We start from the raw sequence: 22,277 nt of genomic DNA on the forward strand, positions 1-22,277 counted from the left end.
GTGCCCGGGCCAGACCCGGCACGGCACAGGCCCCGACCCCCGCTGGCAGCCACATCTGTGCCTGAACTGGCTGCAGGCCCCCCAGCCAGGAAACAGCAAGAGGAAAAGGACCCCCCGAAGGAGTCTGTCGTGTGCGCTGGGCTCCCCCCTCAGCCTCCCGCTGGCCTCCCCGGGGGTCCGGGCCACTCGGAAAATCCCGGCTGGTCAGAGCCAGAGTTTCCAGCACGACATGGTCCGGCACCTTGGGCCGGCTCTGACGACATTCTTGCTTGTCACGGGACAGGGGCCCCAGCACGGAGGGGGGCGAGACCAGGAGGCCGTCCTGTCCACCAGGGGCCAGCCGCCCTGCAGCCCGGGAGGGAGCCTGAGGGTGTCACCGCAACCTGGTGACATGGAGCCCCCGTGAGGCCCGGGAGGGAGAGGAGTCGGGTGCAGGCCTCACCGGGGTGGGCCTCCGCTGTGACCCCCGCCCCCACGCTCCCGCAGTCGCTCCCCCGAGCCCACTCTGCGCCCGTGGACACACATCGGAGCTGTGGCCTCGCCGCTGAGGCCTCGCCCTGCCCGTGGGCTGCCCACGCGCTCCCCAGCCGCCTGCCACAAGGACCCAGTAGTCAGTGCTGCTGGGCCCGCAGACTGACCGCCCCTTCCCCCCCGCTCCGCCGGGGGCCACGAGTCCAGTATGCCCCGAGGGATGAGTGACGAGAGTGAGGCGCTTCTTGCACATCCGTCTTTACTGATTCCGTCTCCAAAATAGAATCATTGAAAATTTAGGAACAACCACACACCCTCCGCTCTGCTCTAATAAATACAACCCTGGGGTCTGTGGCCTCTCTGAGCGGGCAGCCAGTGCCCTGAGCGCTCGCTCCGTCCCGTCCCGCGCGTGTTGCCACCGGGCCGGCCCGGTCAGTGGTCCACGCCGCGCATGGCGGCCACGGTGGAGACGAGGCGGCGGGGCAGCCCCTTGCTGGCCTGTCGGAAGTCCTCGGGCTTGGCCTTGAGGAGTGTGACGATGTTCTGGAGCGCGCGGGACGGCTGCAGGCCCAGGGCGTCCATCACGTTGGTCAGGTAGTCTGCAGTGAACACACACAGCTCGGCAGACGGCCCCCAAGGGCCCCCCAAGTGGGCAGCACGGTTTGCCCCACCCATGCGGGGTCAGGCAGGACGGCTTAAAGGGCCCAGCACACACTGCATGCAGGAGGCCGGGGTCCACCGAGCACCTCCGCGAGTGACCACGGCAGAAAGCTGGGAGCAGCTCACGAGCACTGCTGGGTGAGGGTTCCCAGGGATTCCACGGCCCGGTCAGCTGAGGCTCTCCAACGGGGGTACCGCAGCTCCCTGCCCACCCCGGGACCATGTGGAGACCCCAGGGGGTCAGCAGATACCAAAGACCTCACAGGGCCGGACAGAGGGAACGGCTGATGGGCTCGCCGCCAGGAGGTGGGCAGAGCCGGGTCTCCCTCGGGGCCCCCCTACCGGGACCCCGAGCTGGGAGCAGCCCCTGAGCTGTGCCAGGTGTGGCCCAGAAACCGAACCCACCACCACAGAGAGTGGGATGACGCCGAGAGCCCGGGAAGTGGCCAGACCCGAACATCGGGGGGGCTGTGGGAGCCCCAGGGAGCGGTCAGAGGGGCAGGTGGGGGGGGTGGTACCCCAGATGCCTCATTCCACAACAGCGCCAGGCTCCCTGGGGACTGGGGAGGGGGAGAGGGAGGGGGAGGGAAGGAGGACGAGGTTTGGTGCCAGGGACACCCTGAGAGCTGGACCCCGGGCAGTTTGGTGGTGAGGATTCCGGAAACAAGCCACAGCATGTGTGTCCTCTCCCGACTGTGCGGTCCCCGGGGCGTGACAGACACCAGGGTGTCAGTCCCGATGACACTCAGTCTCCCCTCGAATCTGCCTCTCAGCTTCGCCCCCAATCCCGCTGGAGCTCCGAGGGCCGGGGGCGGGGCTTCCGGCATGCCAGGGACCCGGCTACCCCCACACACACACTGTGGCCCCTCCCAACCACCGCCCTCCACCCCGCGTTCCCGGCACCCACCGATGTCGGTGGCCAGCTGCTTGGTGGAGTGCGGGGTTAGCTCGGGGATCTGGAGGATGACGTCGCAGTAGGTCTGCATGGTGGCCCGGGCGATGGAGCCCAGCCAGTGGTCGGCCATGTTGTCCAGCTCGGGCAGCTCGTCCCCTGGAAGGGCAAGGAGGTCAAGGAGAACCTGGGGAGCCCGCTCGGGAGGGGCCGCCTAGGCCACCCCCAGCCCCGGTTTGGCCGGGAGCCAGGGTGTAGGGTAGGGGGGGCATGTCACAGAAACATCTGGAGCAAGTGGAGGGACAGGAAGCGGCCCACGGGCCCTGGAGCCGGGTGGCCTGCCAGCAGGGGCCGCGGGCACTGGGTCTGCATCCCGCAGGCCCACCAGGCCAGCTGGAGGGGGAGGGCAGGCCCCGGGAAATACGCAGCAGAGACGGAACGTGGGTGCGGGCCGAGCCCCCCGGGGCCCCTGCTCCTGCCCAGGGTCTGGGGAAAGAGCCACTCTCCCGGCCAGCTTCGGGGCAGGGGGAACCAGCGACCCCCACTAGGGCACAGCCAGATAATGCCGGCCCGGCTCCCGCCGACTGCGATGGCAGCCGCTGTCTCTCCTGCCTGCCATGCCCCCGAGGTGCCTCTGAGACCCCTTCGTTAACCCTCTGAGAAAATCTTACTGTGTTTAGATTCGCAACTTCTCTTGAGTTGCTGAATCTTTTTTTTTTTTTTTTTTTTTGCTTTTTGGGTCACACCCGGCGATGCTCAGGGGTTCCTCCCGGCTCTGCACTCAGGAATCACTCCTGGCGGTGCTCGGGGGACCCTGTGGGGTGCCGGGAATGGAAAGGTGGGCCGTGTGCAAGGCCAACGCCCTCCCCACTGTGCTCTCGCTCAAGCCCCTGAGTGTTTTATAAGCCGAGTGATTTGTACTGTCTCTCTCTTGGACAGGGTGCTGGGGCCACACACAGGATGCTCGGCGGGATTTACTCCCAGCTCTGTGCTCAGGGGCCTCGTGGGGTTAGGGACAGAACCAGAGCCAGCAAACGGGCCACCTGCATCCGAGGCAAGTGCCTTACGCCCAGCCGTGTCTCCAGACCCCGCCGACTGGCTTTTCCCATCGCCGCATCCCGACAGAGGGAGGCTGATGAGGCCCAATTTTAGGAGCTAAGATGATTCTGGGTCAGGGCATGGGGTCCCTGACCAAATCTGGGTGTGCAATTCACTGCTCTCCCCTTGTCCGCTGCGAGAGGCTCAGGGGCCTGCGTGTTTACAGGGGGAGGGCGAGTGGGGCAAGCTGGCAGAACGCCAAGCCCAGAGGTGTCGACACTGGATGCGTCTCCTTTGGGCGAAGATTTTTTTTTTCTTTTTGGGCCACACCCGGCGATGCACAGGGGTTACTCCTCGCTCTGCACTCAGGAATGACTCCTAGCAGTGTTCAGGGGACCCTATGGGATGCTGGGAATCCAACCCAGGTCGGCCGCATGCACGGCAAAAACCCTCCCCGCTGTGCTATCACTCCGGCCCCCCTGGACGAAGATTCTTTTTTCCTGCCCCTACCAGGCCACGGCCCACGGCGGCGGGTGGGGGGAGGGCTGTGTGCTCCCCTGCGGACCCCGGGCCGAGAAGCCCGGCTCTCGCTCCAACAGCCGGCCCTGGGGTGGGCCCCGTCTGTCTCCCTCACCATCTGGGCCAATAATCCCGGACTCACCCTGCTCGGGAGGGAAGGGCAGCTTCCCGGCGTGCAGGGCCAGCTCCAGCGCCGAGTCCTCCTGGGTCACGAAGGGCTCGAGGTTCAGCGGGAGGGACATGAGGTACTGGCCGATCTGCGAGAGAGGAGAGCGCTCAGGTCAGGCCTCGAAGGCAGCCGGCGGCGACTGGGTGGGGTGGGGCCGCCCCAGCCTGGCCTGTGGGGGGTGGGTGGCGGTGCTGACTGTTTGCAGGCTTGTCAGCCTCGCACTGACCAGCCCGAGGGGTCTGTCCCGCTGAAAGCACTTGGGTCAAGAGACAGTGCTGGAGGGGCTGGAGCGATAGCACAGCGGGGAGGGCATTTGCCTTGCATGCGGCCAACCTGGGTTCTAATCCCAGCATCCCATATGGTCCCCTGAGCACCGCCAGGGATAATTCCTGAGTGCAGAGCCAGGAGTAACCCCTGTGCATCGCCGGGTGTGACCCAAAAAGAAAAAAAAATAAAAAAAGAGACAGTGCTGGGGCTGGAGCGACAGACAGTGCGGCGGGGACGGCGCTTCCTAGCACGCGGCTGACCCGGGTTCGATACCCGGCACCCCATAGGGTCCCCTGAGCATCGCCAGAAGTCACTCGAGTGCAGAGCCAGGAGTAGCCCCTGAGCATCGCCGGGGGCGGCCCAGAAAGCAAAAAAGCAAAAGCAAAGGGGCCGCGGGTCGTGCCCTCAGCGGCGCGCAGAGCAGAGGCGGGGCGGGAGGGTCTCCGCGCAGGGGGCACTCACGTTGCTGATGTACTCGAGCGGGGTGAGGCTGAAGGTGGGCAGGTCGTCTGTCAGCGTCTCCCCGATGCCGGCCGTGGTCCAGCTCTAGGGAGGACGGGGAGGGGGTGTCAGCCGCAGCCCGGGGGGGTCTGTCCCGGCCCCCCCCCACGCCGCCCACACCTCAGAGCCCGGAGCTTGTCACACAGGCTGAAGGGACAGAGGGGCAGGGCAGGGCTGGGGTGGCAGGTGCTGGGTGCAGGGCACAGCCGGCCTCACTGTGTCGGCCCCTGGCCCGCTGAAGAGAAGCCCCCTCTCCCTCGGCCCCGGAAAGCCACCCACAGGCCCCACATGGAAAGCCCCCGTCTAGGAGGGGGGCGGGGGGGGGGGCGGCTGCGGGAACATGAATGTCACTCCCCGCAGGGTGACGCCAAAGCCAGACTCTCCTCTCTACCTGCCCTCAGCACTGCGTCCCAACCGGTCCCATGCAGGGGCAGGAGGGGGACGGGGAGGGGGACGGGGGGGAGGGGGAAGGGGGCAGGGTTGGGCAGGAGAGGGCAGGAGGGCGCAGAGGGGGCAGCCGGGGCAGGACAGGGTAGGACAAGGCAGGGCTGGGCAGGAAGGGGACGAAAGGGGAGGGGCGAGGCAGGACGGGGCAGGAGGGGCAGCGAGGGGCTGCCGGCCGTTCCTCTGCCCTCGGCCTGGCCCGGGGGGGACCCCAGGCCCCGCTTTCTCTCGCCAGGCCGAGTGGGACCAGGGACACAGCCCCAGGCGTGGGCCCTCCTGGCAGTCTCCGGGGAACGCCCCAGGGGACCGGACCCGGGTGAGTTCCCTGCGGTGAGTCCTCTGGGGGGACTCGGGGACACGCCCCAGGTCACCAGCAGGCCAGGAACTGGTCGCTTGAGCCCGTAAGCACATTCCGGGAAGGGCCACCCCACGCAGCCCCTCCACGCCACAGGCCCACCCGCCGGTCAGCTGATTCCCAAAAGACCAGCCCTGCCCCGCTCCGGGCCACAAAGGGAAACGCCACCGCTCTGTGCTCTGCCTCACTGCGCACACCACACACCACACACCACATACACACACCACACACCACACACCACATACACACACCACACACACCACATATCACACACATACCACACACACACATACACACACCACACACACCACAAACACACACCACACACCCCACACACCCCCTACCCCCCCGCATACACCACCATACAAGTCCTCAAAGGAGACGGCAGGACAGCCAGCGGCCAGAGGAGTGAGGGTCGGGGACGGTGACGGGCCGGCTGCAGGGCTCGGGTGCAGAGAGGGGCCGGAGAGAACTGGAGCTTGGACCAGCAGGCTGAGGTTTCCCTTCGCCAAATACGTGTGTGTGTGTGTGTGTGTGTGTGTGTGTGTGTGTGTGTGTGAGAGAGAGAGAGAGAGAGAGAGAGAGAGAGAGAGAAAGGGAGAGAGAGGGAGAGAGAGAGGGAGAGAAAGCGAGAGAGGGAGAGACAGAGAGAGGGAGAGAGAGCGAGAGACGGAGAGACAGAGAGAGGGAGAGAGTGAGAGAGGGAGAGATCGAGAGAGAGACAGAGAGGGAGAGACAGAGAGAGGGAGAGAGAGAGAGGGAGGGAGAGACAGAGAGAGGGAGAGAGAGCGAGAGCGCCAACTATTGCAGCCAGCCGCACACGTCCCTTTCCCGCCCTTGCTCGCTCTCCCAGGCGGGGTCCGAGCACCCCACGGGGCTCTCAGCTACCCTGGGCTCTGAGCCGCTCCTGCGATGCCCCGGGGAGCAGGCCCTGTCTCGGTCCCGGTCCGGCCCTTCCCTAAGGGACTCTCAGGGCACGGGCCGGGGCTGCGGGTGCGGGTGCGGGGTGGTCGCCCCCCGGACTCTGCTCACTGCCCTTGCCTCTGAGGGAACCTTTCCGAGTTAAGGGGCTTTACCAGGCCGACCGTGAGGGCCAGACGGGTAGTCCAGGGGGTGGGGCACTCGCCCTGCAGGCACCACCCAGGTGGGAGTGACCCCTGAGCACCGAGGGGTGAGGCCCGCCCCCCCCACCACACACACACACACACACACACACACACACACTAAGTAAATCGAACAGATGAAACCCAGACACGCCTGTCCTGTGGGCCTGAGGGAGCCAGGGAAGGTTCTGGAACAAGAGCAACAGACTCTGAGTAATGCAGGCCCATAGGGTGATCTGCAGGAGGGGGCAGGGAGGCAGCTCAGGGGCCGAGACACGGGGGCAGGAGCCACGGTGCATCGGGTGCGGTGTTTGCCTTGCACGCGGCCAGCCAGGGTTCGACCCTCGGCCTCCCCCTGAGCATCACCAGGAGAAATACCTGAGCACAGAGTAAGGAGTAAGACCTGAGTACCACCAGGTGCGGCCCCCACCCCAGGAATAATGAAGTAAAAATAAGACGGGGGGGGGCTCCCCAGAAGTGATGTGGGGGGGTCGCGGGCAGAGGGGAGCAGGCCAGGGTGCAAACACGGGTAGTCGGGAAGCCCAAGGGCACGGCCACAGGCGCCACCGAGGGGGACTCCCGGGAGAGACCCCCGAGGGGGGAAGGGGGAGAGCAGGCGGGGCCCGGGCAGGGCGGGGCACAGACGGGTGAGTGGCCTGGAAGAGGGCGAGACGGGGAAACGCTGCGGATTGTGTTTCAATTGTCCCACATGGATGTCAAGTGTCCTTCAAAGGGGCGTTCTCCAGCCAGCCATCTGTCACCAGGTGCTGGAGGGACACTTCGGTCCCCTATTCTGAAACGGCACCGAGTGTCGGTTTATATGCTTGGCATGTGAAAAGCGGCAGCGCGATTTACCAGCAAAGGGCGAAGACAAACATTTCAAGACCGGGGTTTAATTTTCAAATCCTTCGGGCCGCAGTATTTGCCTTTGTTTTCTGGGCGTCTGAGCTGGCACTCGGGGGGAGCCCCTCCTAATCCCCAAGCTGCCCGCCGTGCCCTGGGGCCCCGCGGGGGGGGGGGGTGGCCGAGAGGCAGGTGCCCCGGGCCCCGACCGTGCCCCACGCCCTGCAGGGCAGAAACAGGGCACTGGGCCCGAGAGAGGGTACCGAGCTCCCGTCTGCGTGCGACTCGGACCACGGAGCCGGGAGGACAGTCTCAGCACAGCGGGGCAAGATTTCAAGCGCTGACAAAGTAAGAATTCAAATAAGCAAACGGGCCGGAGCGACAGGACAGCGGGGAGGGCGTTTGCCTTGCATACGGCTGACCCGGGTTTGATCCCCGGCATCCCACAGGGTCCCCCAGCACCGCCAGGAGTGACTCCTGAGTGCAGAGCCAGGAGTAACCCCTGTGCATCGCCGGGTGTGACCCAAAAAGCAAAAAAAAAAAAAAAAGAAAGGAAGGAAGCAGAGGGCTGACGTGGAAGGTGGGGAGGAGGAGGGGTGTGACGTGGGCCAAGGAGGCCACCAAGCACTGACTTAGACGCCCTCAGGTCTCTCAGTGGCTCCCGGAGTTTTTCAAGTTCCTTGAATTTTCAAGAGATTTTTCTGGCAAATGCCCTTTTGTGCTGAAGAAGCTCCTTTCGAGCAGGAGAGAGAGTACAGTGGTTAGGGCACATGCCTTTGACCCAGGCCTGAGACCCGGGACCCCCCTAGAGTCCCCGCGGGCCGCCGGGGGTGATCCCTGAGTGTAGAGCCAGGAGTCGGCCCTGACGATGGCCCGGCGAAACCCCAGCCACAGCACTCAGGCCCGAGAGAGAACCAGGGATACGGCACTTGGCTTGCGTCTGGCTGACCCCGGATTGGTCCCTGGCCTTACATATGGACCCCCGAGCACCACCAGGGGCCAGCCCTGAGCACAGAGCCAGGAGCAGCCTCTGCGCCATGCTGGGAGTGGTTCACTGCTCCCTGCAAAAAAGGAAACTATTCTGGGGCTGGAGCAATAGCACAGCGGGGAGAGCGTTTGCCTTGCACGCGGCCGACCCGGGTTCGATCCCCAGCATCCCATAGGGTCCCCTGAGCACCACCAAGGGTGATTCCTGAGTGCAGAGCCAGGAGTAACCCCTGTGCACCGCCAGGTGTGACCCAAAAAGTAAAAAAAAAAGGAAACTATTCTCTCAAGCGCTGCCATTCCTTTGGTCTCAGATCTTTGCTTTTCAGTTAAATCCAAATAAAAACACACCGGGGCTGGAGCGATAGCACAGCGGGTAGGGAGTTTGCCTTGCATGCGGCCAACCCGGGTTCAAATCCCAGCATCCCATATGGTCCCCTGAGCACCGCCAGGGGTGATTCCTGAGTGCATGAGCCAGGAGTGACCCCTGTGCATTGCTGGGTGTGACCCAAAAAGCAAAAAAAAATTTTTAAATAATAATAATAAAATAAATAAATAAATAAAAACACCCCCCCCCCACCAAGGGCCGGAGCGACAGGACAGCGGGCTGGGTGTTCACCTTGCATGCAGCCAACCAGGTGCGACACCCGGCCTTCCACAGGGCCCTCTGAGCACCGCCGGGAGTAACTGCCGAGTGCAGAGCCAGGAGGAAGCCCTGAGCATCGCCAGGTGTGGCCCCCAAACAGAACAACAACAAAACACATCCCAGGTCCTCAGAAGCGCCTGTGCGCCCTCAGCCTCGGCGAGTGAGTGCGCAGGCAGAGACGCCGGCTGGACGGGGAGGGGCACCAGACGCCGGCTGGACAGGGGGGGTGTCTGGAGGGATTTATAGCTCCCCCCAGTGCTTCTTGAACTTCTGAAAATAAACATACACAATTCACATTTTATGTATGCGACAGTCAAACCTAAATACTGCACCACCACCCCCTTTGCCATCTCACATACAAGATGTATTTTCCGATCAATCAGTATTTTCCGATCATCAATACATGGGGAGGGCTGGAGCGATAGCACAGCGGGTAGGGCGTTCGCCTTTCACGAAGCTGACCCGGGTTTGATTCCTCCGCCCCTCTCGGAGAGCCCGGCAAGCTACCGGGAGTATCCCGCCCGCACGGCAGAGCCTGGCAAGCTCCCCGTGGCGTATTCGATATGCCAAAAACAGTAACAACAAGTATCACCATGGAGACGTTACTGGTGCCCGCTCAAGCAAATCCATGAGCAACGGGATGACAGTGACAGTGAGAGTGACAATACATGTGGAGCTGGGGAGCACTTGTGGCAGAGCACGGGCGCAACTCCTGGTCCAACGCAGAGGGCCCCTGTGGGGCTGGGGACAGAACCCGGGGCACACGCTGTAAGGCAACACGCGTGCTCAGCCCGTGGAGTCGCCGCCCCCACCCCCTCTTGATTTTCATTTAAGCGCCCTGACCTTCCTCTTGGGAAATGAGGACCCCGGGGCGGAAGAAACCCCCCAGTTTGGCGGCAGTTCCTGGCGGCAGCTCCCCGTGGCGGTGCTGTGCTAAGTTGTATTATCGGCAAACCTCGCTGGATTCTCACGGACCTGCCCGGCAGCTTCCATGTCCCCACTGAGAGCCGCCGACAAGGAGAGGCTCAGGGGACCAGCCAGCCACGTGACCCACCCGAGCGTAGCTGGTGGTCCCTGCACGGGGAGCTTCGGGGGGGGGGGGGGCTGGTGCCCCCGGGGCCTCCCCGCCCTGCTGCACCAGAGGCCCGGGGAGGCTAGATGAGACGGGTCAGTCACAGTATCCCAGGGCCTGCCAGGTCGTCTCATGGCCGTTTGGGCAGACACTGTGAGCTGGACAGGGGCTGAGGCCTGGCCGAGGCCAGAGAGCCAGCAAGGGGGCAGCCCAGAGGGCGGCCGAGACTCTGTCAGGGAGACGAAGGGGCTCAGCTTCCTAGAAGGGTCCTAAGATTAAAAGGCTGCAACTGGCAGATGAACAGCAGGGAGGGAGGGAGAGGGAGGGAGGGAGAGGGAGAAGGAGGGAGAGAGGGAAGGAGGGAGAGGGAGAAGGAGGGAAAGGGAGAAAGGGAGAGGGAGAAGGAGGGAGGAGAGAGGGAGGGAGGGAGGGAGGGAGAGGGAGAAGGAGGGAGGAGAGAGGGAGGGAGGGAGGGAGAGGGAGAAAGGGAGAGGGAGGAGGAGGGAGAGAGGGAGAGAGGGAGGGAAGGAGGGAGAGGGAGGGAGAAAGAGAGGGAGAGGGAGAAAGGAAGAGAGGGAGGGGGAGAGGCGGGGAGGGAGGAAAGCGTCACATGGAAAGTGACAGGGCCCAGGCCAGGGACAGCGCCAGCAGGGAAGTGGGCTGTGCGGCTGTGACCCGGAAGGGAACTGGGCCGAGCAGGAAGCAGAAGGTTCGGGACAAGAAGTGTGAGGGTCAGGAGGAGCTGCCACAGGAAGAGAGAGAACACGGGGACAGGCGCGGCCCCCAAACGAAAACAAACCCCCCTAGGAGCACGGGACCACAGGCTGGGGGGATGGATGGCTCCAAGCACGGGGACCCCTCCCCCTCTGCCCAGCATTGCTAGGACCAACATCCCTGGCACCACGGGTGTTCACACCCCACACCTAACCAAAGGCGGCTCAAATTCCAGGTCAGGGGCCGGCGCCATAGGGCAGCGGAGAGGGCATTTGCCTCGCATGTGGCTGACCCAGGCTCAATCCCCGGTCCCCCACAGGGTGCCCCGAGCACTGCCCGGAGTGATCCCCGAGTGCAGAGCCAGGAGTCAGACCTGAAACCCAACCCCCCCGCCCCAGGGTGAACCCAAACAAACCCAAACCAACTCCAGGTCAAACCTGGTCAGGGCACTCGCCGGAGCCGAGGTCTAGCACCAATTCTGCAGAAACGCAGGAGAGCGATCCCCGCCTCGAACACGCCACCCCCCGAGCGGGCCGCCCCGAAAGGCTGGAGTTAATGGAGCAACAGTAATCGGCCCCGAGACGCGCGGGGCTGGGGAGAGAGCGTCGCGGTCACGGCAGTTAAGATAAGACATTCTTGCCGGGCAGTGAGGTGCATGCACGGGAACAGGACGGGGGCGCGGGGGTGGGGGGACACCCACACTTTGGGGCCAGGTCAAAGCAGCTCCGAAAGCTCTGGGGGGAGGGGACTTAGGAAGGGGCAGGACTGGGGGCGAGGAGGCGCGGCCGCCCCCGGCACTCACGTCCATCCTGCAGACCAGCAGGAGCTGCTGCTTGATGCGCAGGAACACGGAGTCGAAGGCCAGCTGGTGCGCCTGCTGGTTAAGGCACGTCAGGGCGGCGCGGGACGCCGACAGCAGGGTGTGGTTCCTCGAGCCTTTCTCCTGAGGGGGGAAACACGGGCGGGCGGCACTCAGAGAGTCACGGAGAGGGACGCCGAGAGGCGGCGGGGAGGCAGCTGGGGCCCCCACGCGGGCTGTGTTCCCCCCCGCCCCGGCCCCCAGGAGCCGGCCGGGGGCTGGCGCTGGGATTACGGGGGATGGGGGGGGGCAGTCGCTACTTTTCACTCACTTCCCCGGGCGGTGGGACATGGCCCAGGGTCGGCCAGGGTGGGAGCAGCTGCGGGGGGGGGGAGGGGGAGGAGGAGGAGGAGGAGGAGGAGGAGGAGGAGGAGTCCTGCTTTCCACGGGGGCTGACCCACGGTCCACGCGCGCGGGCCCCCGCGGAAGTGCTGACCGCCGGCCCGAGGAAGCATGGGGATGGAAAATGTGGCCTTGGCTTTGCGATGACAAATGAGCCGATTACCACGAACAGACACAGATCAGATCAGCAATAAAGATAGCCGGGGCGGCCTGCAGCCAATCACGGGGACACGGACGGGTGAGCTCCCGGCGGCGCTGGCGAAAGCGGCTGTCAAGCTCAAAGGCAGTCGGGGGCAGGGGCGGGGGGCGGGGGGGCTGACCAAGGTGCAGGGAGGTGGGGACACCCGTGAGAGACACCGAAGTCACCCCGCAGTCTGAGGCCCAGCGGGAGGATTTTGGATGACACCCGGAGGCCATGGGACCAGCAACGGCACTTCTGCCCGTCACCCCCAGAGATGGGGGCCACAGCAGGCACGGGGCGTAAGGGCGCGGGGAGGGTGCTCCCCAGGGAGGTGCTCCAGTCCTTGGACGCCAATGGGCCTGAGACTTACAGCCGAGGGCAGCTCTGACCCTCGGGGACGGAAGGGCCGGCCCTTCTCGAGCACTGCAGCTGCCCAGCCCCTGACCTGACCACCCGGCGGGGCAGTGAGCAAGCCCAGCGGCGCCCAGCGGAGAGGCCCCCACACCCCCCCCCTTTCCTTTTGCCCTACTAAGGCGCTGGGACCTGGCCCTCACCCCCCTTTCCCAGCGGGCTCCAGCCCAGGTGCTCGAGGACGCCCGTAAGTCACCGAAACACGGCCAGGGTTCGGGGGCCACGCCCGCCCCCCGAGAGCCTGACGGCGGGTGGGGGGAGGAGGGGGCGGGTGGAGCAGGACGCCCGGCCGCGCACCTTGAGGGTGTAGAGGATCTCCATCAGGCTGGCGTACTCGGCCGGGCTCTCCTTCTGCAGGTAGTTGTACTCCTGCCACGGGTTCTTGGCCGGGCCCCTCCTGTCCGCCAGCAGGCCGTCCTGCAGGCCCCTGAGGCTCCGCGGGCAGTAGGAGTCGCAGAGGTACTTGCCCGCCGTGGCCAGGATCCTGCAAGGGAGCAGGGCTGGGTGCGGGGTGCTCTGCGGGAACCGGGCGGTGACCCGGCCGTGTCCTCGGGACCCGCAGCCTTCCCGAGCCCGCCGTGAGGGGCCAGCTGGACCCCACGGGCCCAGCTCCCGGGAGCCCTGCAGCCCGCCGGTACGCGGCACCTGCTGGCTGGTCACTGCTCTCCCTGTGGACACCAGCCCTGCCCTGCTGAGCGGCCCAGCGTGACTCTGGCCCCGAAGACCCACGGCAGGACCCTCGAGGCCCCCGGACCTCCTCTCTCCTCCTGCCCACTATCCTCAGGCACCCTCGCCACACCCCAGCCTGCCCCACCACCCACAGGAAGCTCGGCCCCTCCCAGGCTCTGCAGGTGGACGCCGTGCTCCCCTCCCTACAGGGCCTGACACACGGTACAGGGCGAGAGGCGCCCCTGGAGTGACGACTGGTGTGTGCATGTGCGTGTGTGTCTGCATGTGTGTGCGCATGTGTGTGCGTGTGCATGCATGTGTGTGCGTGTGCATGCATGTGTGTGCATGTGTTTGTGTGCGCGCACGTGTGCGCATGTGTGTGCGTGCACATGCATGTGTGTGCATGTGTGCACATATATGCTTGTGTGTGTGCATATGCGTGCATGTGTCTGTGTGTGTGTGTGTGTGTGTGCATGAGAAGCCCCAGCAAGTCCCATCACATCCCTCCGGGCCTCCCAGAGCCCGGCCAGGTCCCCACAGAGGAGCTACGCAGGACCCCTGGGTCTCGGCACCAGCCCCCGCCTTCTCCCCACAGACGCAGCGAGGACCCCGGGGGTATGTGGGGGTGCAGTGAAGGGACTCAACAGGGTCCAGGGCCCCTGGGAGCTCGGAGAGGAGCGGGGGTGCCCGGTGCGGGAGAGGCTGACAGCTGGGCAGCGTGGGCCACGTGGCACATTCCCGCCCTGCCCTCCCCGGGGCACGGGGAAGGCCCCTGGCCCCAAACCTACTGTCCCAGAGAACTGTCCCCCCGCCCCACGCCCAGGAGCTGTTCCAAGAGCCCGTGCGGGCAGCAGGGCAGCAGGAGAGGACAGAGGGGCCTCGGGTGGGTGACCCCCTCCCCCGGGCCAGGCTTTACTGTGCCTTGGCCTCTGCCCCTGCAGGAGGCGTCCTGGATAACTGGGGAGATTGACGGGGAGATAAGATAAGCCCGGGGCAGCTGCCACACGGCGGTGACCTCGCCACGGGGACACAGGTGGCCACTGGGGCTCTCGGGCTCTCCGCGTCCCCTTCCAGCGGCGCCGGGGATACGCCCGCCCGGCCCTCCTCTCAGGCCAGCCCCGCACACTCACCCCGGCTCCTTAGACTTGGTTCCACCTTCATGAGGAGACTAAGGGGGTGGAGGGGGCCGGGGCTGTGACTCAGTGGCACAGCAGCTGCCAGGCACGCAGGAGACCTGAGGTCCCTTCCCGGGCACCGCCCCACACTGCCAGGTGCAATCTTGGCGCTGCCAGTGGGACCCTGGGCATGAAGCAAGTGGTGACCCCTCACCCCCACCCAGGGGACCCCTGGGACAGGCAGGGCCACAGGGGAGGGGCAGGAGGAGCAGGGCAGAAGGACCAAGGGACCTGTCTGCCTGCAACGGCGAGGCTGGGCCAGATGCGAGGTGCCCCGCGCGCCCGCCTCGCTCAGCCCCGCGGCCCACGTCTCCCCCTGCAGGTGGACCCGGGCGCCGGCCGCTCGCGACCAACCCCTGCTCAATCCCAGGCGGCACACAGGGGCCCCCCCGCACTGCCAGCAGCGGGGAGAGAGAGCACAGGGCCAGGAGGGGAGAGAGAGAGAGAGAGAGAGAGAGAGAGAGAGAGAGAGAGAGAGGAGAGAGAGAGGAGAGAGCAGGGGAGGAGGGAGAGAAAGAGGGAGAGAGGAGAGAGAGAGAGAAGAAAGCGGGAGAGGGGGAGAGAGAGGGAGAGAGAGGAAGAGAGAGAGAAGGAGGAAAGGAGAGACAGAGAGACACAGAGACAGACAGACAGACAGACAGACACACACACACACAGATGTTCCGCAGCTGCCCCTCAGGCCGCCCTTGGGCCCAGCCTGCAGGCCCTGTGTGCCCGAGCTCGGCCGGGCACGCCTGAGCCCTGTTCCCTCAGGAGAGGAGGGGTGCCTGCTAGGTGGGTGGGCTGCGTTTTTCTGAGGGGCCACACCCAGCAGCACTCAGGACTTCCTACTGGCTCTGCGCTCAGGAACCACTTCTGGTGGGCGTCAGAGCTGGATCCCGGGTTGGCCGCGTGGAAGACAAACGGCCTCCCCGCTGCCCCCAGAGCAGGATTGGGGGGCTGAGAATTGCACCCCGCGCCTTACAGACACACGTCAGCGCCTGGCCCCAGGGCTCTGACAGCAGCTTCCGGGTGCGAGAGGTGCATCTGGCCAGTGGTTTCCGTTGCTGCCTGTCCCGGCACCGTGGAAACAACCTTCTGCCTCTCCTGGAATCCCCCACAAGCTACCCTCACGTGTCTGCGTGAGCACGTGTGCAAGGGGTCTGCGTGTGTCTGAATGAGCACACATGTAGGTGTGTGCACATCTATGTAAGCACACATGTGGGAGGGTGTGACTGTGAGCACACTAAGCATACGTGTTGGGGTGTCTGTGAGCACAGTGAGGGTGTGTGTGTGTGAGATCACATGTCTAAGGGGTATGTAGGTATGTCGTGTCTGTGTGAGTGCACATGGGTGTCTGTGCACACATATATGGTATGTGAGCATGTGAGGATGCATGTCTGTGTGAGCACAGTGTGCAAGGGGTGTGTACATACACATATGTCTGTGAGCACATATGCAGGGTTGTGTGTGTGCAAACATGTAGGGCATGTATGTGTGCACATGTGATTGCATGTGTTTACACGTGTTGGATTGCACAGTGTAGGTATGCATGTGTGTGTACATGTGCAGGGCATGTGTGTACACACATGTGGGTGTGCATGCACACAAATATGGGGTGTGCATGTGTGTATGTGTACACATGTGGGGTGTATGTGTACACATGTGACTGCATGTGTGGGGGTGTATGTGCGTGAACACAGTGGGACACGTACATACACACATGTGGCATGTGTGCACACGTGGCAGGTGTGGGTGTACATGGGGTGGGGTGTCCACTTCATGGCACACTGGCTACCCGCAGGACCGGATTCATGACCAGAAGCCACGTGTTCCGGGGTGCCTGGGGAGGCAGCAACAGCTCGGGGCTCACTCCAGCTGCTGCAAGACTTTCCCTACCGTGAGAACCATCGAGGAAACTCTGGAGACTAACGCCCAGAAGCCATGGCTGACCCCTAGCCCCAAGGCCGGCAGACCTCCACCTTCCCTGGCACCTCCCCAGCACCCAGCCCGCCCAGTTCTCACCCCGTGTAACACTGCCCAGAAGCTCCCCCTCCTCCCCCCGCCCCGGCAGAGGGCACTCTGGCGGACAGTTTCCGGGCGGAGTGGCAGGGCTGTGGCCGGGCGCGGCAGGGTGGTGGGCAGGACTCCCCCGCCAGCTCGCGAGCACAGAGACAGCAGCCCCACCTGGGAACAAGGGGCAAGGCTGGAGGCAGGGGAGCGGGTGGCTGGTGCCCCCTGAACGGAATCCCCATCCGGATGGGGCAACGGGGCAGCCCTGGCAGGCGTCGGCGGGACGAGCACCGTCCCCCGCCCACGAGCCACTGGGAGTGCAGCAGAACCCAGAGGGCGGGCGGCGCCGGTTTCATGCCCCCGCGGGGCCGCTGCCCTGGGCACGGCGTCCGAGTCCCACCAGCTGACGCCCAAGCAAGCGGGCGGAGCCCAGCCCACTGGGAACTGGGAGACAGCAGGTGCTATTTCCTCCTCGGGCTGAAACAGCCCCGTCCCCTGCCCCAGCGAGGGGCCACGGCCACACGGGCCCGAGCCCTGCCCTGCACAGGGCCCCATAAACCAGCAATGAGGGCGGAAATGACAGCGGCTCCGGGGACAGCCAGTCCTAAGCACGGCGGCTTCCCGGGATGACCGTAAGCTAAGCTGTCCCGGGCGTGGTAGGACCCCACCCAGCCCCTGGGGACGCCCCAGGGCCCTCTCCTACCTGTTGGCCAGCTGCTGCTCCAGGTCCCCGCACTGCCGCAGAAGCTCCCCACAGGTGGCTATTATCCTGAAAGGACAGAGAGAGCCTCAGGGCCCCGGACCCGGAATGCGGGCATGTCCAGGGCAAACCTCGGCTCACTCATAAAAGGTCGAAGGATTCACTCCTCTTAGTGGAGCGGGGCCCTGGGGAGGCCATTAACCACCTGATGGCACCGGCAAAGTTCCAGCGAAGAGCGAGATCACTGTGCCCTCAGACAAACCCCCCGGACGCACTATGGAAGGTTAGTCTCCGAAGGACGAAAGTGAAACACCTCAGGGCCAGCAGGAGGGGCTTGCCTTGAATGCGGCCGACCCGGGTTTAGTCTCTCGCACTTCCTATGATCCCCGAGCACCACCAGGAGTGACCCCTGAGTGCAGCTCCAGGAGCAACCCCTGAGCATCACCGGGTGTGGCCCCAAAACAAAACAAAACAGTAGACACATTTTTAAGTCAAGGGTCTTGAACATTTTTTTTTTTTTTTTTGCTTTTTGGGTCACACCCAGCGATGCTCAGGGGTTACTCCTGGCTCTGCACTCAGGAATTACTCCTGGCGGTGCATGGGGGACCATACGGAATGCCGGGGATCGAACCAGGGTGGGCTTCGTGCAAAGCAAACGCCCTACCCGCCTCTGGTCTCTGAACTTTTTTTTTAATGTGGTTGAAAACATAAAAGTTAACTCATACCCCAACTGTCTCGTTTACTGTGTTGTTTTTTTTTTGCTTTTGCTTTTTGGGTCACACCCAGCGATGCTCAGGGGTTACTCCTGGCTTTGCACTCAGGAATTACTCCTGGCGGTGCTTGGGGGACCATATGGAATGCCGGGGATCGAACCCGGGTGGGCTTCGTGCAAAGCAAACGCACTACCTGCTGTGCTATCCCTCCGGTCTCTGAACTTTTTTTTTTTTTTAATGTGGTTGAAAACATAAAAGTTAACTCATACCCCAACTGTCTCGTTTACCGTGTGTTTGATGCTTCCTACACACTGACTTGGACGAGCACATCGCTCTGGGAGCAAGCACAGGCCTCTCTGCCCACACGCACGGCAGCGGGGAGAGATCAATCCCCACATTGCTCAGAGAGGAGCAGGGAGGCCCGTCATGTCTGCACTGAGTAAACCTTTGCTTTTCCAGTAATTTTATGCGCGGCTTCAGATTCCGGCTGGTGAGTCCTTCAACACCAAACTATAATGTCAGGACAAATCCAAGGATTAAAAACATCTTAGGGCTGGTTAACTTTTAACTTTCTTTAAGAGCGTCTCTCATCACCCGGGTATCTGGGCATTCCATCATAAGAAAGGTTTATGAGAAACTGAAATATTCCACTTGCCTCGGGGGCAACACGAGCTTGCACTTAATATTTTCCAGTAGACCGGCCTGCCACAGATCCGGGGCTCAGAGCTCGCATCTGGAACATTACACACGCACGCACACCCACCACATTCCAGATCCGAGCCCATGCAGTCACACACACACACACACACACACACACACACACCCCACTCCAGATCTGAGCCCACGCAGTCTCTCTCTCTCTCTCTCTCTCTCTCTCTCTCTCTCTCTCTCTCTCTCTCTCTCTCTCTCTCTCTCTCACACACACACACACACACGCACACACACACAAACACACACGGACAGTCAGTGTCAGGAGTTCTTGGAGGTCTGAATCTGGTCTCACCTGAACACCCGCTGAGTTCCCCAGGTGCTGAGGGCACCACCCGGCGAAGACCAGAGCAAGGGATTTAAGTGGAGGGGGCCAGAGAGACAGCTCAGCCATGGGCTGATGTGGGTTTGATCCCGGGCACCCCGTCTGGTCCCCCAAGCACTGCACAGAGCCAGGAGTAAGCCCTGAGCACTGCCAGGTGTGCCCCAAACCCCAGCCCCACTCCCCGCCACCCCCCCCCCAATCTAAGCGGAGGGCCCGGGCGACAGCTCAGAGACCATAAGGCCCCAAGTCCCACCCTCAAAGCCCATCTGTGCCCCTGAGCACCGCCAGGTGTTAAGAATGGTGTCCCCTGGCTAACACCTAAGGACAGTTAAAGTAAGGGTTAGGAGCACTGCCCCACGGCTTGGTAGCCGATCTCATGCGCTGGGGGGAGAGGCAGCTGGGATGGAGAGGGGAGCACTAAATAAATGATGGTTGGAGGGGTGGCGCGGAGCGTAGATGCGTGCTGAAAGCAGACTATGGACCGAACACGATGGCTGCTTGTCGCCTGTATTGCAAACCACAACACCCAAAAGGACTGAGAGAGACAGAGAGTAGGAGGGAATGTGTCTGCCAGAGGCAGGGGGTGGGAAGCGGTGGGGTGGGGGAGGGATGCTGGGAACACTCGGGGTGGAGAATGGGCACTGCTGGAGGGATGGGTACTCGAACATTGTCTGGCTGAAACGCAAACGTGAAAGTCTGCAAGCCTGTAACTGAATCTCACGATGATTCATTAAAATTAAAAAAAAAAAAAAGAAAATGGTCTCCAGGTCCCTGAGACGCTGGAGGCGTCTCCCCACTGCAAAAAAAAAAAAAAAAAAAGTTGTTCTAAGTTGCTTTGTAATAGCTCAATAGTGTCACTGTTAGGTCACACGGGCATGAGGAACAGGACAATGGGGCACACCCAATTACTGGCCCCCGGGGCCATGGGCTGGACACGTGTGTGCAGAGCTGTTTGTCTCACGGGGGAGGGGAGAAGGCCGAGTGCTGTCACTCTAGTTCTCAAGACTGAAGACCCGCCCGCCCCCCCATCACCCCCGATCTGTGCTCGAACCAGCATGCCCAGAGGAGAGGGCCAGCCACAGGCCACCAGGCTCTGATGACAACATGTCGATGGGCCCACTGGTCATCCCAGCGGGCTATGAACGGTCTCTAGAAGGGTCATCTTGCACCCTGTGAACTCAGTCAGGGCCTTTCCAGGCCTGAGCCACCTTAGCACCGAGCACTGTGTGCTGAGACGCAGAAACTGGAGCCAATCTGCCCTGCAGTTAAGGACCAGGGGCTGGAGAGACAGTGCCACGGGCTGGGCACGGGCAGCAGGACTGGGCGCCATGTGGTCCCCAAGCCTGGACTGTAGGGACCCCCCCACCCCCAAGGACAGAACCAGGAAGGAGTGGCCCCTGAGCACTGCTAGGTGGGATCCCAACTGATGACGGAAGACTGAGGCAGCAGGTTAGTTTAGGGCCACGGGAACCGTGGGGGACACGGGCGCCACCAGGAGCGAGCACGAACAGCACGGCCCCCAGACCAAACACAGGAAGTAGAGAGGGGACCTCAAACTACTGGAAAACTACTCAGGAGCAGAGCGACAGGACGGCGGGGCGCGCGCCTGCGGGGCACGTGGCCGGTCCCCGTTCAGTCCCCGGCATCCCCCGAACAGGCCAGAAGTAACTGGCCCAAGACAAAATGGATGAATGAATCAATTAATAAGAATGAAACCCTAGGGGCTGCAGTGATAGCACAGCAGGTAGGGCATTTGCCTTGCACGTGGCCGACCTGGGTTCAATTCCCAGCATCCCATATGGGGTTCCCCGAGCACCGCCAGGAGTAATTCCTGGGTGCAGAGCCAGGAGTAACCCCTGAGCATCGCCGGGTGTGACCCAAAAAGCAAAAAAAAAAGAATGAAACCCTAAGTGCGCCAGGCCCTTAGGAGACGCTTCCGGAGCGCGAGTCCTTCCTGGGCCTTGAGAGCTGGCTGGTGGATTTCGCTGCTTCTGCTTTATTTTCAGAGCAGCATCTGTTTCTCAACCAGGGGCACAAGGATCTCCCCAGGGGGGCACAGGTGAAGACTGCATAAACGGGGTCCATTTGAAGCACGAGGCAAACGGATCAGGGGGCAGGAGCAGGGGAGCCCCAGGAAGGTCACAGGTAGGGACCGGGGGCTCAGCCAGAAGAGGAGGGGCCGAGAGAGGCTCCTGAGCGTCTGCTTTCCTTTTCACGGGTTAACTTGTCTTGGTTTGGGGGCCCCAGGGGGGACGCAGGTGGTGCTCAGGGGGCACTCCCAGGGCCGTGCACAGGTGTGACCCCCGATGGGGCTTGGGGGGCCATGGGGTGGTCCAAACTGTGCCTGCAAGGCAAGTGCATAATGTCTCTGGCCCTAGAGGATCTGCTTTAAAAAAAGGGGGGGGAGACACAGAAAGAGAGAGAGAGAGAGAGAGAGAGAGAGAGAGAGAGAGAGAGAGAGAGAGAGAGAGAGAGAGGAGGAGAAGGAGGAGGAAACTGCCAGAGACAGGCTGGCGGGAGGTTGCTGGGAGGGAAACTGGGAGCACTGGTGGTGGAAAATGTACAATGGTGGAGGGACGAGTGTTGAAACATTGTATGACTGAGACCTGATCATGAACAGCTTTGTAACTGTGCATCTCATGGTGACTCAATAATAATAATAATAATAATAATAATAATAATAATAATAATATTTTTTTAAAAAAGAAACATGGCTTGGAAATTACACAAAACATGATTCATTGAAGACAAAATATGGGGGGGGGGGAAGTGGGGGGTGGAGCCACAGAACAGCAGAAAGCTAGTCTCACACACAGCAGAGCCGGGTTCCATCCCCGGCATCCTGCACAAGTCCCCCAAACACTGCCAGGAGTGAGCCCAAGCACCACTGCGTGTGGCCCCAAAGGAAAAAGTCGAAAGAGATGCTCGAAGGCCAGGGAGGGGGGCGCGACGCCCGCGCGGTACCTGACGGAGCTCTGGAAGACCGTCCAGTCCTCCTGGAAGAGGGCGCTGGGGGCGATGTCGTCCAGCTTGCACTTCTTCCGCACCGACTGCAGGGCGCTGGCGAAGTCCGACACGTACCTGCGGGGAGAGTCGGCTGGGCCTGCCACAGGGCCCTCAGACCCCCGGGCACCCGCACCCTCGCGGGTTCAGACACGCGGTCGGCGGCCTGGAGGGCGTCTGGCGAGGCCCCGCCCAGGGGGGGGCCCCCCCCCGCCCGCCCCCCCCAACTCTGCCCACGGGGTGGCTGGCGGGGTGGCCTGGAGACAGCGGCTCGCAGTAAGGCGGGCAGGGGCGAGGCACCAAGCCTCGGGGAGAGAAACGGGCCCGGTCAGTCCAACGCTCAGGCCCAGCAGGACCTCAGGGACTACGAGTGGGGCTCCAGGGGTACCAGGGCGAGAGCGGCACCGCCGAGGAAGGCAACCAGGGTCAGGGCCTGGATGCTGGCATGTCCTCCAGCCGGGGAGCTGTCCCATGGCCCTGAACGCCCAGCCAGGAGCTGTGCCATGGGTCCTGGACGCCCA

The 22,277-nt window shown here is 63.1% G+C and overlaps 1 protein-coding gene across 1 annotated transcript in view; it reads right to left on the bottom strand.

The window, feature by feature from the left end:
• Positions 1-712: 712 nt before the first annotated feature.
• COG7 (component of oligomeric golgi complex 7) overlaps positions 713-22,277 on the bottom strand; it is a 39,620-nt gene continuing 18,055 nt past the window's right edge. Inside the window, exons 10-17 of the mRNA XM_004604109.2 lie at positions 21,718-21,834; positions 17,011-17,076; positions 12,769-12,955; positions 11,481-11,621; positions 4,479-4,562; positions 3,723-3,837; positions 2,039-2,182; positions 713-1,070 (exon numbers count right to left, since the gene is read on the bottom strand). Coding sequence (XP_004604166.2) covers positions 904-1,070; positions 2,039-2,182; positions 3,723-3,837; positions 4,479-4,562; positions 11,481-11,621; positions 12,769-12,955; positions 17,011-17,076; positions 21,718-21,834 — 1,021 coding nt within the window. The 3' untranslated portion in view covers positions 713-903. The remainder of the gene's footprint in view (positions 1,071-2,038; positions 2,183-3,722; positions 3,838-4,478; positions 4,563-11,480; positions 11,622-12,768; positions 12,956-17,010; positions 17,077-21,717; positions 21,835-22,277) is intronic.

This window comes from Sorex araneus, chromosome 4 (assembly GCF_027595985.1).
Source record: "Sorex araneus isolate mSorAra2 chromosome 4, mSorAra2.pri, whole genome shotgun sequence".
NCBI classification, from domain to species: domain Eukaryota; kingdom Metazoa; phylum Chordata; class Mammalia; order Eulipotyphla; family Soricidae; genus Sorex; species Sorex araneus.